The sequence below is a fragment of the Chelon labrosus genome, assembly GCF_963514085.1.
Source record: "Chelon labrosus genome assembly, chromosome: 3".
In the NCBI taxonomy this organism is placed as follows: Eukaryota; Metazoa; Chordata; class Actinopteri; order Mugiliformes; family Mugilidae; genus Chelon; species Chelon labrosus.
The window spans coordinates 21,119,670-21,138,268 of NC_140339.1; the positions used below are offsets into that span (position 1 = coordinate 21,119,670).

Sequence of the window (18,599 nt, forward strand, 5' to 3'; positions counted from 1 at the left end):
CTGTCAGCTCAGGGGTTGACAACCTGTTTTTGTTGCTCCTCAGGTGGCATGCCACAAATAGTGTCACCTTTTATCTTCCACTGAAGTTTACTGGCCCATGTGCTTAATATGTTTGTGTTTTCGTGCCCAGGTAAGGTGCGCTGGCAGGACTTTGACCAAGATCTGTACGTCGGAGCGACAGTGGTCCGACCAGGGCAGGACCCTTACGCCAGGAACAAGTTCAACCAAGTGGAGAGCGACAAACTCCGTATGGACAGAGCTGTGCCTGATACAAGACACGATCAGTACGTACCTTTATCGCTGAGCTCAGCACACACAACAGCTGATATGGACGACACAAAGGCGTCCCTGTTAACTTGTATAGCCGCGTGTGTAATTGCCGGGAATGTGTGTGAACATGCTGTCCTGTGCCTTCTGTCTATTTGACTAATTGATACCAGACTGGATAAGATCTCTTGGGAACTCCCTCTATTGTGGTCTATCAGATGAAACCAGGAAGCAGCAGCGGAGCAGACAAACTGTACACTGTCTGCCATGGTCATGAAATAAACCCCTGGTAATGGCTGCTGATTGTTTCCGCTTGATAAATGGATGAGGAGACAAAAATAAATCAAGGATTAAATGAATCTGTTGGGCTGCTTAATTGCAAGAATATTTTGAACTTGATGTCGGTCAAAACGTTCTTTTGGTCTATTTTAGCCTTTGACTGAAAGACTTAACTTAAACTTTCAGTTAAATTGTATATAATTAAAGCTCTCTGAAGCTGGCAGTGTTTCTGTAATGGAGTTAAGTCAGGTGTCACAGCTCCTGGTCTCACCCGTTTTTCTTGTCACCCTGCACAGATTTCTTTACCTACCTTTACGACCTTCTAGGGAAACGTGTCAACACCAAGGCCTGCACCAAAACATTTTAATAAGATTAAGGCTCTGCTGTTAGAGTTTCTGCAGGAACATTAACAGCAGCTTACAGTAACAACATAAATCTGTAAAACCACAGTCATTACTGTCATTGAATCCAGTCAGCAGTCCTATTCCTGTTTAGACACAGAGTGATTCGAACGCTATCTTTATGAAGGCAGTCATCTGGCCTCGCCGATATATTGACCCGACTTAGACAGTTGAAGCCATTAGCCTACTAACAGAGCAGGGATATGTCTCCCATTGATCAGGTAGTGATGTGTCATTTGCACAGCATGCAGCAGCACTGACTGTGAAGGTCTTTTTCCTCAAAAAGATTTTTTTTTTTACCAGGCCAGGCGCACGCTGCTTTTAACTTAAGATCAAGAAACTTACAGACTGGTCTCAAGCTATAAAAATAACTTTTTTGTCATTACACAGTGTAGATGTACAGGAGGACATCAATTCAAGATCAGTGCAGCTTTGTTTGACTGAGGTTGAATCAGTTTATCCAAAGCATATGGGTCTCTGTATTAGGGTCATATGGGGCGGGAGGTTTCCCAGCAGTTCTTCAAGCCCCCCTTGACTCCTTACCTTCTTCATGTCTTGTCACTCACACTCATCGTATGCAGTGCCCTAAAACCATGTCCCCCACTTCTTATTCATGGCAGGATTTGTCTGTTTTGGACATGTGCTCACTCATGCAATCTCATGGGATTTTTCCCCCTGCTGTCTGCAAAGCCCACTGTCAATCCCAGCTTCAGCAGAGCATTACTGTGCTGGTGCATGTGTGTCTGTGTGTGTCCCTGCAACCCCTTCATATCTCTGTGTGTGCGCACCTCAGTGTCAGTGCGTGCTGAATCCTGTTTATTATGTTCTTGGATTCAAAATCTGTTTAGGGAACAGCTCCAGCTCGCAGCTTGGATCGCACATTCGGCGACATGCTTATGAGTGTGGGGGGGGGGGGCTTGTGCACGTGTGTAAGCACTTTGTCATGTTGTATTTTTCTCTCTTGCTATTTCTGATTGGTACGGATTCTGTTTTTGCATGTGTAGTTGCAGACATAAACAATGGAAGTCGGATCTGCCGGCCTCCAGCGTCGTCATCACGTTCCACAATGAAGCTCGCTCTGCTCTGCTAAGGACTGTGGTCAGGTAGGTTGATGGTGTGTGTGCTATCCTTAAAACAATCTACTTTAAATTGTTGGCGAAGATTCTTGTGTATGTACTTATACCTTATTTATTTTCATTCAGTGTCTTGAAGAAAAGTCCTCCTCATCTGGTCAAAGAGATCATTCTGGTTGACGACTACAGCGACAATCGTGAGTAATGCACTCAGGCACACAATTCGGCGGACACGGGAACATTGGTGTGTAAATCTAAATGCACTGCTTTGTGTGTGTGCGTTGCAGCTGAGGATGGAGCGCTGCTGGGCAAGATTGAGAAAGTGCGCGTGTTGAGGAACGACCGCAGAGAGGGTAAGGTTTATCATATTATTAACTTTTATTTAATTTATTCCATCCTGTGAGATGAAACTGTTCAGTTTTCCTGCAGGACATTTGATTAACTGTATTTTTGTAATTTGCTTCAGGACTTATGCGTTCAAGGGTTCGTGGCGCAGACGCTGCCACAGCGCCAGTCCTCACTTTCCTGGACTCCCACTGTGAATGTAATGACCACTGGCTAGAGCCGCTGCTGGAGAGAGTGGCTGAGGTACACACACACATGCAGACATGTTTGTATGGCTGTCTTTGTGAGGACATTCATTGACATAATGCATTTCCTGGCCCCTAACCAACTAAGTAACCCTAATCCTAACCATAACAACCTTTACCCTAAAACTAAGTCTTAACCTACCAACAGACTTGTAAAGAAGTGAAGACCAGCTGAAATGTCCCGACTTTGCGCAAATGTCCTCACTCTGACAGTGATTTGAACGGGTCCCCAGAAAGATAGCTGTGCAAGGGCACACACAAACACACAGACAGACTTATGTACTTCACTAATGATACATTACCATATTTATTCACACACCCACTGAACCAACAAGGCAAGAACAACAATGTAACGTGGTTATTGTTTGTCAGTTGAGACACACCCACACTAAGTGAAGTCACTATGTTTGGAGAACTTTCCTCCTCGAAATAAAATTAAAAGCCCAGACTTCTTTTAAAAGTGACAGTGAAAGGAAAATTCAGGTCATATGTGACATGACGTATTTTAATATGAAAACATCACTAGATTGTTCTTCATTTCTTGTATTAAAACCGCTGTAACCGACTCAGTTCCATCAGCTGAGGTTTTGCACTTTATACATGAAAGACCATTAACTCTGTAGCTGCCCTTTTAAATGGGTGGTCACATAGTTTGTTCAAAGCACCAATAAAGCTATAAAATACTGCAATTAAAAAACAAAGCCAATAAAATAATGGAAACAATGGCAATGGAAAACTGGGCTACATCCGAATGTACGATTCACATCTGTTGAGAAATTAGTTTTTTTTCTTTCATTCAGCTGAAAAGCAGCACCCCTAGATCGGTTAGTCAGTCAGTGTCACTTGTTGACATTCATTTATTGTTTCTAAAACTGTTTGTACGTAAGTGAATCTTCTTTATGGTTGAAAAGTGGTGATATTTATAGTGAAGCCTTCTGATAATGGCTTAAAAAGGATTTTCTTGATTGACTGCAATATTGATCTGAAGTGGGGCACTGTGTGTGAAATTGAGGTTGTTCTTTATATATTTATCTGATAAGACTAAGAATAGTTTAATTCTGGATTTGATCCTCTTGAATGTTGTGTTTTGTCATTCCCAAGTTGATAAAAGCCTGGAGCTAAATCGAAAGCATTCTGACGTTGGAGTAATTGACTTTATGTTTCTTTGCTTTAGCTGCACTTGAGCAATCCCTTCTCTAAAGTACTGTGTGATGAGGCTCTGCTGGTTTTGGCTCAGCTTTGATTTGGTGTGAAAAGGACAAAGCTGCTTTGCTTTCAGTCCTTCCACATATACATAAACTAAACAAATGAATCATTGCTGTCGATTGTGGTATTTACTTCTGCTTCAAAATTCCACAAATACGGTGAAGTGCTCAGTCGTCTGGAGCTCTACATCATTTGGTTGCGCTGTTTGACTTGCAATAAATATTTATTGTTGAGCGCATTGTGGGTTTATCCATAGCTGAAATAGTTGCTATTCATTTTTTTCCATCTTCTCCATTCAGGACAAGACCAGAGTAGTTTCTCCAATCATAGATGTCATCAACATGGACAACTTTCAGTATGTGGGAGCCTCTGCCGATCTGAAAGGAGGTAAAGTACAAAAACACACACACACACACACACACACACACACACACACAACTCCTGTGTAGTTCAGTCAGTAGAGCTTGGCAACAGGGCTGCGAGTTCATTATATTTTAGAAGGATTGATGTCTTTCAGTTAAAATGAGCGACTACTGTTGTCTTACTTGCAGCATTAATACTTGTTGTTTTGGCATCCAGTGTTTTGCTGCATAAACAGTTTTTGCTGTTGCTGTTTCTCATACACAAATCCAGCGCTTATGCTAATTTTATCCTGAATGTTTAGTTTAGAGAGGCTTGGTTGACATAAATTAAAAGTATGTCAACTTACTTCTACAATCCACCGCACACAGGAACTGGAAGAGCTGTTCACGGCTGAAAAAATTAAACCACTCATCTTCTCTATATAATCATTAAATTGACATTTTACTGTAACTAAAATCTGCTGTAATGTACTGCTATTAAATAAAATGTGAAGGTTTAAAGGTGTACTATGCAAGATTTGTTGGTTGCTGTTTGTCAACCCAATATTACAACTTGGCCCCTCTTCTCCTGCTCATTGAGAGAGACTAGCGGTGGTCTATTAAGCTACAGAGTGAGTGAAGAGAGGGAGCGGCGTTTGTGAGAACAGTATAGTTTGATAGTGGTTACATTCTAAAGCACAAATAAACAACCCCACATTTCCACACGACCCTGCAGCAAGGTGCAGCATTTAATCTGAATGCAGCCAAAGGGGCACACTTCATCCTGTCAACTGTGGCCTTCTGCTGAGTTTGTGTATCTTTGTGTGTTTGTGTGTAGGGATGTGTGTGTGTGTTAAAGACCTGCAGCTCTTAATACAACTAAATATAAATTGCTCACACCCTGCGCCCTGTTAATGGCTATAGGCTACAAACCAACTCTGCAAAGGTTGTAGCCAAGAAACACAGCAAAATAGGAAGGAAATACAAGGAGAGGAGAGGGCAGGCTCTCTGCAGATAAATACATCACCATGCACTTACTGACTAGTCATGATTAGTGTACGTTGCTGTGAGTATTGTATAATTTTGTATTAATAAACTGTATATTAATGGTGTACTATGTGCCAATAGTTGGTGTGCATCTACATTTATTACAAGGTTTAGGGGTTGTACTCTGCTGAATTTATTTTAGACATGTGAAATCAGGCAGCAGCTGATGTACCCAGTCAACTAATACGAATCTGCCAAATATCGTTACATAACCAGATTCCTACTTAATCCCATATAATGGTCGTAATTGTGCTGTTTTTTTCCTGTGTTTATGTTGGTAGGCTTTGACTGGAATTTGGTGTTTAAATGGGACTACATGACTGTGGAGCAGAGACGAGCCAGACAAGGCAACCCCATTGCCCCCATAAAGTAGGAAACACGCACAGTCTGAATCACTGTTGATTGACTTTGCACACACGCACGGTTGACACGCTTCTAATCCCCTTTCTCCATCCACCTGGCTGCTCTTCCCTCTGCCCCTGCAGGACTCCAATGATAGCAGGAGGTCTGTTTGTCATGGATAAGGATTACTTTGAGCTGCTGGGAAAGTACGACATGATGATGGATGTATGGGGAGGAGAAAACCTGGGTAAGTGCTGCAAATTGAGTTGAGTGATGATGGTGATTATAGATGTCCGACAGAAACAGAAATTCTTGATAAGTGAAAGTAACAAAAAAGAAATAAAAAGATTGGGAGTGTAAAGTCGTGTAAAGCTGCAAGTACAGAAAATAAACTACATCAATTAGCGTCCGTATACTTAGCTGTCTCGTTCGTGATGGTCATTTCCAGACGCCTTTCAGCGCTTACATATCTTTCCTTTCAGTATAAGGCTGCCGCTAGTTGGCTTAGCTATTACAAACACTAGAAACAGCAGTGGACTGCTAGCATTGCTCTATGTAAATGAGTATATTTGTTAATTTACATCGCAGATACATCAGGGATTAAGTTTGTCATGTGGCTTAGCTTGCTGTGTAAACAGGTCAGGATTTGACTGTAAATGACCTAAAACGACATATGAATCATCCTGATAGAGGGCTCAAATGTGTTGGGTGAACCTAGATGGAGATGCATGTTGCACTCTGAAACGTTTGGGGTGGGAAATGTACAAGAGGGTTGCCGAGGTGAATCGAGCCAGCAATGTCCATGAGCAAATAGCTTTATATGTGGATGATGCTTAAGGTAGAAGGAAGGGAAGTTATATAGCTCTTGTTACACATACCCAAGGACATGGTGGCAACTCTTAGAGAGGGTGCTTAATTCAAGAAGAATGAGCTCAGTGGTCGCCATTATGACGGTGGCGATGACTTTGCTGTGGACCATGTCCTTGAAGTCCAAGACGCCGACTTATAGAAAGAAGGGATCTTTATGCTTCATGGACTAAGAAGAGTGTAAATGTAGGAGGAGGATGATGTTGAAAAATAAATGTTCTATTTAAAAAAAAAAATAAAAAGATTACTTCTTATCAATCACTCCTTGTTGGCATGTTCATTATGTGGATTTTCTGACTTTGAGATAGAGCACGGTTGGCTGTTTCCTCTTGTTCCCAGTCTTTATGATTAGCTGACATGAAATGGAGTTAAGCTTCTGATATTCTTCTCTGTGAGAAAGAATTGCTTGGCACCTAAATGTAATTCCTTTCCTCATAAATGCTCTGCTTGTGCTCTGAGAACCACAGCTTCTACTGTAGCTTGCTCTCTCAAGCTCCGCTCTCCTGTGATATTTGGTGCTGAAGTAGCACCATGGATGTGTATCACGTTCTGATATGAGCTCATCAGCGTTTCCATGCCAGGAACATTATGAGCAGAAAATCCGTCAGTAATTTTCCTGTCATATCCCGGTAAAAGTGTCGTCTTCAGTGCAGCTGATCTTAGAAAATTACAGTGGTAATGATTACAGTCGGCGCTGAGTGAAAATAACCACAGCACACACAATAGTGATCATTTGCAAACAGTCCAATGATAAAATGGCAGCTGTGTCTCCTTGTTGCCTTTGTCTGAATTCATTTGGGAACTCTGTGAGAATAAGCAGCCAGCAGTGAATCACGCTCCTCTCAAGGCAGTACATTGAATCATGACTGGATTGACAGTTCACACACTGGTTTACTCGTGTGCTCATTTAGACGACACTTACTCACATGCACACAGTGTTGGAGAGTGAACCTAACAATATCAACGCAGAGTGAACATTCATGAGGTGCAGACAGAACGAATTAACCAGCTGCTTCTAATAATTAACTGACATGTTCTTTGTTTTTTTTTTATCTGTGTGTCTTTTAGAGATCTCATTTCGTGTGTGGCAGTGTGGCGGCAGTCTAGAGATCATCCCCTGCAGCAGGGTTGGCCACGTCTTTAGAAAGCAGCATCCGTATACGTTCCCTGGCGGCAGTGGCACTGTGTTTGCAAGGTAACACACACACACACACAGACACACACACACACACGGACAGCACACAAACGCCCAAAATATTGAAAACTCATCAACCAGACGGGATCCACTTATCATCTTCATTAGTTCATTTGCTTGAATGCATTTCCCATGTTGCATCATGTGCTTCCCCTCAATTACATCACACGCAATGTGTCTGGAATATTATCCTGCGGCTCAGGAAGAGCAGGTATTCAACACAGTCCCCAGCTCGACTTGTGCACACGCTAACGTGTCCCCGAGCAAAACACTGAGCCCTAAAATGCTCCCAGTGGTTTAACCATCCCATCAGTGTGTGAGTGGGTGAACAAAAAATCATTTTAAAGGTATTTCAAACACTAAATAATCATGTTTTCTTGGATATTTTTCTATTTGACTTAACTGTGATGACATTTTTAGGACTGTAAGAGAAGCTCTACGCTGAAATATAAACACATTAACGCATCGTTCATTTCTCACCTTAACACATCATCAGCAGATAACAGATTTTCTTTTAGTAGATTTTTTTTTTGTGCACTTGAAAATAAAAGGATATGATTGAAAGCTCCAGGACAGCTACTAAGTGGTTCAACCTTTACGCCCTATGTGGATGAGAGGTTCACAGGAATGGGAATTTTTAAAGTCTACAGTTTCATGACATGTGGGCAAATGTTGGTCTGTTGACAGAGTCCATGTTACGTGACTGAAAACCTCAGAGCTAATGAATAAAAACAGGGTCCACCATTTTATGATAACTGTAACCTCAGATGGCATTTAATGTGCGTACATGTCTAATGTCACGGTGCTCTACCACTAATTCTTGGGGATATCTTATGACTTTTTAAAATTTTACTGGGTTTTAACCTGTGTTTGACTCTTTCATATTTCATATTAAAATAACTTCTAATTTCAGCACTATGGTTATTTGCTTCGCATATTGTTATGTGAATTATTGCCTGTGGCCTTGGTTTGTATGTAGCGTGCGTTGCTGAGACTCAGACCAGTGTTGGATGATTCAGACAAAAACACCATCAATTAGAGTACACTAAAAATGTTGTTAAAGGGATAATTGCCTCCATATTTTACAAAAAAAAAAACATGCTGTCTATGCTGACCTTCATAGCTGTGACAAACACCAGACGCCAGTAATTAGGAGCATGATGCATGGAAAGAAAGGAGTCTGTCCTTTTGAAACAGTCTCCAAACACAAGTAACCAGCCCTGGAAACGAACTCCACAAGCCCTCATGGTCCTGATGAGGAACATATGGGTGGATCAATAACCAGATAACAGAGAATTTAAAATGGCTGTGGTTTCTCAGTGGTCTCAAAAGGAGAAAAAAAAACAAGAAGATTGACATATGGACTCTGATTGTATTAACTTTTCTTAGGTTGAGGTCCTCTTATCACTCTAGGATCTTACAGGATGAATAAAAATCCATCTGGATGTGTATGAACAAACAGTTTGAGAGATTAGACAATCCCAAGATGTTTCACATAAAACTGAACACAGTAGTCACGTAACCCTTTCCTACAATTCATGACTTTGTTTATTAATTGATGGGTACAGTGGCGTTCCCCTAGATAGATCTGAACAGCTTCATTCGTGCTTTGCTGCTGATTCATTTCACCGTCTTGCCCTTCAGTCCTTTTGGCTGCTGGCAGTGACCCCGGGGAGCTGCGAGATGGCACCTGTTTTGTCCGCCTGGATGACATTATAATTGTTCATCTGGGAGCATCATTTCCGACACTGCCAAGTTATAATGGACATGTTGAGGCAGGATCAGCTTACAATAAATGTGAAGACAAGTCCCTGCAGACCTGTCTCTCTTGCTGAGTGCAGGTGGATCAAGATAAAATTGAGAGTTTTCCGCAGAGGGCGACTGGGTTGAATGTTACGAATAGCAATACATTTTAAAGATATTGAAGTACTGGAAAGGCATCTGGTGGCAGCCCCAGCATTTGAATTTTATGTTCATTGACCCTCGGATGTTTGTCCTGTAAGGGGGTGCTGTGTTTGGAAAGGTCTGGGTATGTATTAACAGAAGTGTCACAAAGGCCAAGGTGCTGCTCAAACGGAGACATTCACTGCTCCTTGAGTTGAATTCCTTGGTCACAATTTCTACTGTAGTCGGTTATAGCTGATGAAAGTCCAAGACAAACGCAGCTTCTTCTAAACCAGTGAATCCACAGGGACACAACAGGGATACAAACAATTATTTTTATCTTCAGTTGATCTGATCAGTGTCTTGAAATGATGAAATTATTAATAGTAGACATCCTAGAACTGTCTCTTTTTTCTTTTCTGATTGTAAAACTGATGTTGTTAAACATCATTCTCTAGTATTTAAGCACCTGAAGTGACCTCTACTATCAAATGTTTTAGCTTTAATAGCTTTTAGCTACTATACATTGATCAGGCATAACATTATGACCTAATATGCCCTAATATTGTGTAGGTCTCCCTTGTGCCTCCAAAACAGTTGTGACTCAGAGAATGGACATGGGCCTTCTGAGGGTGTCCTGTGGGGCCTTTGGGTCCTATGGGTTGAGGGGAGGGGCCTCTGTGGATCAACCTACAGTTACTTGATCAGTTTGGGATCTAGTGCAGTTTGAGTTGTTCCTAAACTGTTTTTGTGTGTGTGCCTGTGTCAGGCTACATCCTGCTGGGGATGGCTGCTGCCATCAAGGAGTATCATTGCTATGGGGTGGGGGTGCCTGGTCTGGTCTAAGTGGGCGGTACATGTCTAAGTAATATCCACATGAATGCCACGTCCAAAGGTTTCCCAGCAGAACATTGTACTGTCACAAGATGGACAATGTTATTTACTTCTCCTGTCAGTGGTTTTAATGTTGTGGCTGATCAGTGTAGATCTACAGTAAATTAATCCGAACGCTCAGTGTCTGTGTAGTCCAGCATCAGCCTGACCAGTACAAACTAGTCCTGAATTTTTAAAACTGGGATAGTCGTAGAGACTATTAATGTACTTTTCTTGTGTCAAATTGTAAAAAAATAGCATTTTTCTTCTCGTAGCGTTGGCGTGATCGAGTGTAGGGAGCAACAGTGTCAGACTTTGAAAACACAGTGACATCACTTGGCACATGGTCTGACTGTAGTCTGTTATTTCATCAGAAAAACCATTTTTCCCGTCAACAATTTGTTTGGCAGTGTAGACTCTGTTGACTAATGACTCCAGTAAGTGGGAAAATAAACACACACAATTGTGTAACCAACTGAACTCTGCCCTCTAATGGCTGTAGTCAGGTAGAGTATCCCAGTGGTCACTGGTGCTCAAGCCGCTGTCTCTGTTCTTGATTTTCCATCTCTCTGCCACCACCACTCTTTATTTTCACTCTCGTTCATGTCTCCCTTTCTCCGTGCCCCTCACCTCCACTAACTGCCCATCTTCTCACCCCTCTCTCAGGAACACGAGGAGAGCAGCAGAGGTCTGGATGGATGAGTATAAAAACTTCTACTATGCTGCTGTCCCCTCGGCGAGAAACGTGCCCTATGGGAAGTAAGTAATTCGAAGTGTTAGCTCTGCAGGAATTTGACATAATAATATAGCTCAATCATAGAATCACAGAGACAGACGTATTAATTGTGTTGCCAGCCGCATGTCAGCCGTAAAAAGATTTCCCTTTGTATTGAGGTGACACGAGGCTGTTAATGTGGCTCGAGAGAGGACAGAAAGTCAGCGCCTAATTTGCACAGTTTAAGAGACTGCCATATTATTTGACATCCTAAATGGATTAATGTGAAATAATGAGAGCGTACGCCAAAGCAAAAGAACATAATGGACACAGCTAGAATCGGTGAAGAGGAGCAGGGATCAGATGACAAAGCTCTTTGAAATGGGTAAATAGTAAATAATGATAGTTTAAGGCGAGCTGGCAGATGGATTGGTGTTCATGTTGATTTTAATTATGTTCGTTTAATTGTATGTTATTCATTTTAACAGATTTCTGTGAGTTTTCTGTTACTTACATTGCATTAGGGTGTACTCTCACATTCATGCAGCGTAGCTAGACAACGATAAAAACACTTATTATGTGACCTTGTGGGAATATGCTTGGCATCTCCCCTCTAGTGCCAATCTAAGCAGTTACTTTCCCCAAAGGACGTAGCCTCAGACGTGCCCTGGGCCTCCACTCTCTGCCCCTTACAGAATGACTGGTGAATGCTGAAAACCACAAGAGATCAACGCTTTAGTTCTCATGGTCTCACGCTGTCTCTCTCTCCCTCCCTCCCTCCCTCAGTATCCAGAGTCGTTTGGAGATGAAGAAGAGATTAGCTTGTAAGCCCTTCAAGTGGTACCTGGAGAACGTCTACCCTGAACTCAGGTAAAGAAATGAACGCACTTTTTTTGTAGTTTGATGGGATGTGTGCCGTGTTCTGTATGTTATCGTATAGTGTGAGCTGAATTTAGAAACTTGAACCACAGTGTGGTTTGTAAGACCAGTGTGACTGATCTAATGTTTTAAAGAGACTCAAATGACTGTAGTGGCACTAATGAGTAACCATTACCAACCGTTATGATCAAGAACATCATTATATTGCAGGTTTATCACATACTTAAATGGCTTTAATAAAGTTTAACGGATCTCCTGTCCTACTCTCTCATCTTCTTGTAATAAAACAGAAATATCACAGTAGATGATTGAAAATAACCATGAAATATAAACTTCCACTTTATTCTTTGGTGTGTTCAGGGTCCCCGACCACCAAGACATCGCATTCGGAGCCTTGCAGCAGGGAGGAAACTGTCTGGACACCCTGGGTCATTTTGCTGATGGGGTGGTCGGCGTCTACGAATGTCACAACGCCGGGGGAAACCAGGTAGCGTTACCAAGGCGACACACTCAGGTCAGACTGAGAAATCCTTGCTCGAGAGACACCTGGGTGGCAGGTGGTGGTACATGCGGTGAGAGCACGGGGGGTAAATTAAAGGATTTAGCTTTTAAAGGTCACACGTAAGACACAAAGTGATGCTTTTAGTAGTAACCAAAAACTGAAAAGCTGTTTCCACACTAAGGTCGGGGGGGGGGGGGGCTGAAGAGAACCGGTTTCTAGTTCGGTTCGGCTACTGAAACTTTAATGTAACAACAGTGTCTCTGTGCAGTGTTCTTCAAGGAAGCATGAATGTCTTGGAGCACTGTGAATGTGAGGGGTGTGCTCTGTGCCTGTGTGTGTGTGTGTGTGTGTGTGTGTGTGCGTGTGTGCGTGTGTGCGTGTGTGCGTGTCGGCCTGTACTGGTGTAGTTCTGTCAGCAGTTTCTCAAATAGTTTTTGTCCTAAAATAGAATGACAGGTGCAGAGCAGAAAACTGCTGTCACTTGGAGTTATGGAGTTATAGACCATTGGCTTTGCATGTCGGGCTTACTTCTCATTATTTTACCATTCTTGCCTCATAAGTATTTTTTCAAGTTTGAAAAACAAATGTTGCAGCATCAAATCTAGCTCGACATTCAATGCAGCCTTGGGTGACGCCCTTTAGTTAGAGTTAGAGCTGTGAATGACGGTGAAGCTCTATTGGCCACATTGGCTTTTTAAGGTGGACGCTGTCAATTCTTCCTGTGGGTGTAGAGTATAATATGACACAGGTACTCAAATAAAGTCTCTCAACACCACCTCTATTGTATAATTCCTCTATTGTTCGTTGAATCAAAGCAACTTGAGCCTCATAGATATAAAGGGAAACTATTGAAGAACACGCCTGATCAGCCACTCTGATGAAGACGTTCTCGCTTTGATTTCTGCTGGATATTTTACACTTAATTTAAGGCCAGTCTTTTGTTCTCCTTTGCTGCTAATTGTCATTTGTGTTTTGTAAGTGCACACAAACCCTTTTTGATAAATTTTTTGTGAGTTAAAATGGAGAGACTGAACAAATCCAAAGTCATCCCTCCAGCCTGGCTACTAATCTTTTCACGTGTATCCATTTTTTTGTGAAGGAATGGGCCCTGACCAAGGACAAATCGGTTAAACACATGGACCTGTGTCTGACTGTGGTGGACAGAACGGCTGGTTCCCTCATCAAACTACAAGGCTGTCGAGAGAATGACAGCAGACAGGTAAATGCATCAGTTTAAAGCAGCTTCACTGTTGCCTGCAGATGAGAAAAATAAACGCTCCAGTAAGTGGATATTTGTAACACTGTTGTGTATTTGGTGCAGAAATGGGAGCAGATTGAGTCCAACTCCAAGCTCCGTCACGTGGGCAGCAACCTCTGCCTGGACAGCCGCAGTGCCAGGATGGGCGGACTCACCGTGGAGGTCTGCAACCCGAGCCTCAACCAACAGTGGAAGTTCACCCTCAATCTACAATCGTAGGGGGGCGCTGCGGACCCCCCCCCCTCCCCCAGGAGACTTGGACATTGGATAGAGACACCAACGGACTCTGAGACTTGAGATGGATAGATTTGAGGAGAAAGACAAACTGGATGACTGGATCCTTCTTGCTCTTCCTCCTCCTCAGAGGTGCAGCCAGTCTTGTGTACACCCCCAGCTCACCCCTCCCCCCGTCTTTAAACTGATGAGCCACACCCACTGGGGGAGGGACCTGTAGACCCTAATGGTGCAAACAGGAAACTGACTGTATATGGTGGATGGAAGGTGACAGTGATGATCATGTTGAGGACAGGAGCGATGAAGAGGCTTTTGTTTCAAACTACATACCTCAGTGTTTTTCATTGATGGTCACAGAGGCAAATGACGAGTGAATTCTTTTTGTTCTTTCTTTAATGCTGGTGAAAAGGAACTCTTTTGGCATAATTATTTTATTTTCTTATTCATGTTTTTTTTATTTCTTGCTATTAATTCTCCTTGGAGACTTGCAGGAGCTTTTTTTTTTGTTCTTGAAACAATCCTGTGACAGGAGACGGAGGAGGCTCCGGGTTGTGGTTTCAGGGGAGGTGTGGGTGTTGAGTGATGTGAAGTGAGGAAACCAACGCAAATCTTTGAGCCTTTCCTCTCGTTTAGTCTCATCGCTTTACAGGAGCAACAGAGAAAAATGGAGGCGAGGTGGAGAGAAGAGTGCTCTTTGTTTTCTACACAGTTCTTTTTCTACAGATTGGGTCTTGGGGAGGTGAAGGGGTTCGGGCCGGTGCTTCTCTGCCCCGCGTTGGGTTGTTGCCCGGGAAAATGTCAGTGAGGCCCACCGTGAAGATTTCACTGTTTGTCTTCAAGCTGCAGCACTGGCGGCTGCGGCATCCTCACTTCTACGCAGAAAATACACAGACAAAAAAAAGAAAAAAAAGTCTCTGATAAATCTTTATTGTTTACTTTTGTCAACAAATGGAACCGAATTTTAAAAGGATTTGGGTTTCAGGAGAGATTAAGTTTTCCTTTACTTACTCCAGCTGCTCTCGTACTGCTCCCTGTGGGGCAATTCACTTTATCCATCCTTGTTTCCCTGCGCAGATAATGTCCTTTGCCTGTGTCTAATGTTGCCATCGTAGGAGCGTTACTGTCTAATAATCAGAGACAAACTTCATTTGCGTTGCAGCTTCTCCAGAGCTAACGAGTGTTGCCTTCTAATGGGTGAAAGCGACGTTCATAATAACACCCAGTGTTTTAAAGCTCTCATCTCCACTTTCAGCTCCACCGTGCATGCGCTGGCAAATTTAAAGAAGAAATCTCAACAGTGTCTACACATGGTAAACTCCTAAGATGACTAATAATGCAATTTATCAGAGGTCCATCTTATTATTGACAAAGTAAAACCTGCTTATTTCAGCAATGCCACGAAAAAACAACAGTCCTGACTGTAGTCAAGCCACGAAACATGATGTGCGTTCTGAAAAGCTCCCTCTAACTGCATATACCACCAACATGTTCCACCGGTAGCAGTAGAGAAGTAGTATCTGTTGTGAAACTGCAGTAAACAAGGTTTTACTGGTTGTCACTGTGTTTCCGCTAAAGGTGAGCAGAATTTCCCGATTGCACAAGCAGGACTGCTCAGTTTTTGCTGATACGAAGTATAAATAACAACTCTTGTTTATTTCAGCGAGCGACTTTATTGAGAGCAACAATGCTTTGGCGTCACAATCAGCACAGTGCCACTTTTTCAGACTGTTTCCTGTTTGTTCTTTAAAGTGCTACCGAAACCAATTACAGTACATTTATCATTTTTTTTCAAGTCCGTTGTCTGATGCCTTTCATGTTTACTTTGCTTTAGTTCTTCAGTTTAGGGGAATAAGTTTTGGTTTAATTTGACAACTTCAATGCAACTATGTTAACACAAAGTATATCTGAACGGATACACTGTACAACAGAAGTATTTTAAAATCATGTCTCCCATTTTTAAGTTTGGAGTGACTAGAAACAAGCTGCAGATATTCTCTCTTTTTCTTAATCTGTCTCTCTGGTGCACCTTCAGGTCCTTCCTTCTAAAAGTTCCTTAGATTTTTTATTATTATTTTTTTTTAAACATTTTACTGAGCTGCCAACCGACAAAGACAGCCTGTTATGTTTGCTGTGTTGTCTGATACTTTTGCATCTTCTCTCCAATGCTTTCGTTTTCTGCTTTTTTTTTTTTTTTTTTCCCCTTTGTAGCTGATGTTTTTGCCTTGTCTTATATGTTCATCTGTAAGCAGAGCGAGTTGAGTTGTCCAGGTCAGCTGAAACTGCAGCTGGTTGAAAAGCCTATCCTGTGACTTGACAGGTTGCTGCATTGTGCTGCGAGGCACATGACCCACAGATATGAGGCCGCTCGACACTAATAAAGGCCGGCTGTAGGTGTGAGGAATGTTTGGAGGCCAGATTCGGAGGCCCAAATCTGAATTAGAAAAAAACGTTTGCCACTCTGTTTTGGAAAAAAAAAAAAAAGGAAAGAAAAAAATATATATATATATATATATATATATATATATTCAGTGTCTTAATTTCTTAATAGTGTTGCAATACAGAAGAAGAGTCGATTGGAATTTAAGTTTTAAAATGTTTTTCCTCAGTTGTGAATTTAATCAGAAGCTTCGGTACATGGACATTAACTGCAGGTTAAGAGACGCGCGCAATGGAAAATTAAAGATTTTAAAATGAAAACATCAAATTGATTGTTTTACATGTGTTGCAGAAATGGTGCCATTATCAGTGGTTCTGATTATTAATAACAGTTATGGAGGAGATCTGTAGTCTGTGATGTCCTCTGACAGATTGGTTCCAAATTCTATTATTTTCCCTGGTTATTTATTTTCATTCAGTCTGTCAATGGGCTACATGTATAAATGTTGAACCTCCTCACCACAGTGCTGATGTATTGCGTGGTGTATAGCGCCCTCTACTGTCACGCTTATGTGAGCTACAATTGGAGGACAGAAAAAGGGACTTGAAGTTTTAAGTTCTCACACACAATCCACAGCCAGAGACTTCTTTTCTTATTCATATGTCATTGTCTTTGTGCTTTATAAACTGTCCTTTTGACACTGCTAACCCAACAGAAAACTGCTCCGCGAACCAAACCACACAGGATCATGACCAGGGCCATATTGTCTGCTGCAACACTTCACACAGCTTTTTCCTTTTACGCTAGTCTTATTCTTATGAAGATTTAATTATTATTTTTTATTATTATTATTATTATTATTTTTATGCTCTACACAGAGGAAACGACTGTAATAATTATGAAATCCAGCGGCTCGTTTTGATTGGATGATTAAATGTTTACATCTTTAGCACAATGTGCCAAAGTTCCTTCCTGGTTTCTCTGTATGAGGAAGAATGAGAAAGGGTAAAAGTCTTTGGAAAGGGTTCGGGTTTCATTGCCCACTCTTTGTTGTGTGTGTTATTGTTCTCTCCAGATTTAATTCAAGCTGTAGGAGAGAGGCATCGAAATGAGGACAGGTCTCAGCTGATGACCTGCGAGTTTTACAATAAACAGTCAGTGAAAGATTGGCAGTTTTCTGATCTGATGTCCTTAAACTCGATGTCTGCAAAACATCTGTTGAGACAGAGCCAGCCATTTGGAAATAGTTAAAAACATCATTCAAAGCGAGGAAGAATATTGATAACCCTAGAAACAGGTGTCTTTATTAGTCGGCATAGAACTGAACACAAGTGGGCAAACAAAAAGCATCCTCCCCACTTGTAGCCTGTAGCGCTCTCTTACTGGCAGTCACTGTGTTCTGGAGGGAAACAATCAACGGTGTATTTGATGGAGTTCAAGAAAAGGGGAGGCGTGGAGGTCAAGCTGTGTGCTCTCTCAGCTTTTCCTTTAAACGGGGACAAGACGTTAGGTCATGATTTGTCCTGAAATTGGGACATATTCTCCTCTGTGCCCACTTCAAATCCCTTATTAGGATTAAAAGGAGGAGAGCCCTGTCTGATATGTGAAAAGCTCTGCTGAGACATCCAGCTCAGGACTGCTTAAGCTCCTCCATCTTTTGCTATGAACGGCTGTGACAGTGAGTCAGGGCATAAGAGGGGCTGAACCTGCACATAATAGACAGCATACTGTAAAAATCCCACCAACCAGTGATAACGGATGAAACGGTAATCAACAAGGAGGGACATGAACTGATTGGTGTTTTTTTTAAAAAAAGGAATGTTGTTGAATGACTGGTGTTTAAAACTACGAGGTGGTGGATATGACAGGAGGGGTCACACATGTAAAAGTGTATATTTTTGTATATACCTACGTCAGTGTGTGTACAGAATGTACATATATACACAGCGTACTCGGCCGCGGCTCCTAGTTTTGTTGTCCGATGTACAGCGCTTCTAACTGTCCCTTGTTTTATAGATACTGCAGAAATTCAACTTTGAATGAGAGGAAATGATTAACTTAAATAAATGCATTTCTATATATGTATATATATATATATATATATATATATATATATATAGAAATATATATATATAAATAAGCTCAACTGTGTCAAGTGTTTTGTCTGCCTCAGTGGAAGATGGTGAAAGCTATATATATATATAGAACATGAATTGATGTTTCTGTTTCAGTTTTCACAGTTATGCAGGTCGCTGATCTGAACCCTATC

The 18,599-nt window shown here is 41.8% G+C and overlaps 1 protein-coding gene across 1 annotated transcript in view; it reads left to right on the forward strand.

Moving 5' to 3' along the window:
- Positions 1-18,395, forward strand: part of galnt2 (UDP-N-acetyl-alpha-D-galactosamine:polypeptide N-acetylgalactosaminyltransferase 2) — a 52,949-nt gene extending 34,554 nt beyond the window's left edge. Inside the window, exons 3-16 of the mRNA XM_084574908.1 lie at positions 131-284; positions 1,952-2,050; positions 2,150-2,217; positions 2,308-2,373; positions 2,487-2,608; positions 4,116-4,203; positions 5,486-5,573; positions 5,690-5,793; positions 7,482-7,608; positions 11,032-11,124; positions 11,867-11,950; positions 12,320-12,446; positions 13,561-13,680; positions 13,783-18,395. Coding sequence (XP_084431034.1) covers positions 131-284; positions 1,952-2,050; positions 2,150-2,217; positions 2,308-2,373; positions 2,487-2,608; positions 4,116-4,203; positions 5,486-5,573; positions 5,690-5,793; positions 7,482-7,608; positions 11,032-11,124; positions 11,867-11,950; positions 12,320-12,446; positions 13,561-13,680; positions 13,783-13,938 — 1,496 coding nt within the window. The 3' untranslated portion in view covers positions 13,939-18,395. The remainder of the gene's footprint in view (positions 1-130; positions 285-1,951; positions 2,051-2,149; positions 2,218-2,307; positions 2,374-2,486; positions 2,609-4,115; positions 4,204-5,485; positions 5,574-5,689; positions 5,794-7,481; positions 7,609-11,031; positions 11,125-11,866; positions 11,951-12,319; positions 12,447-13,560; positions 13,681-13,782) is intronic.
- The last annotated feature ends 204 nt before the right edge of the window (positions 18,396-18,599 follow it).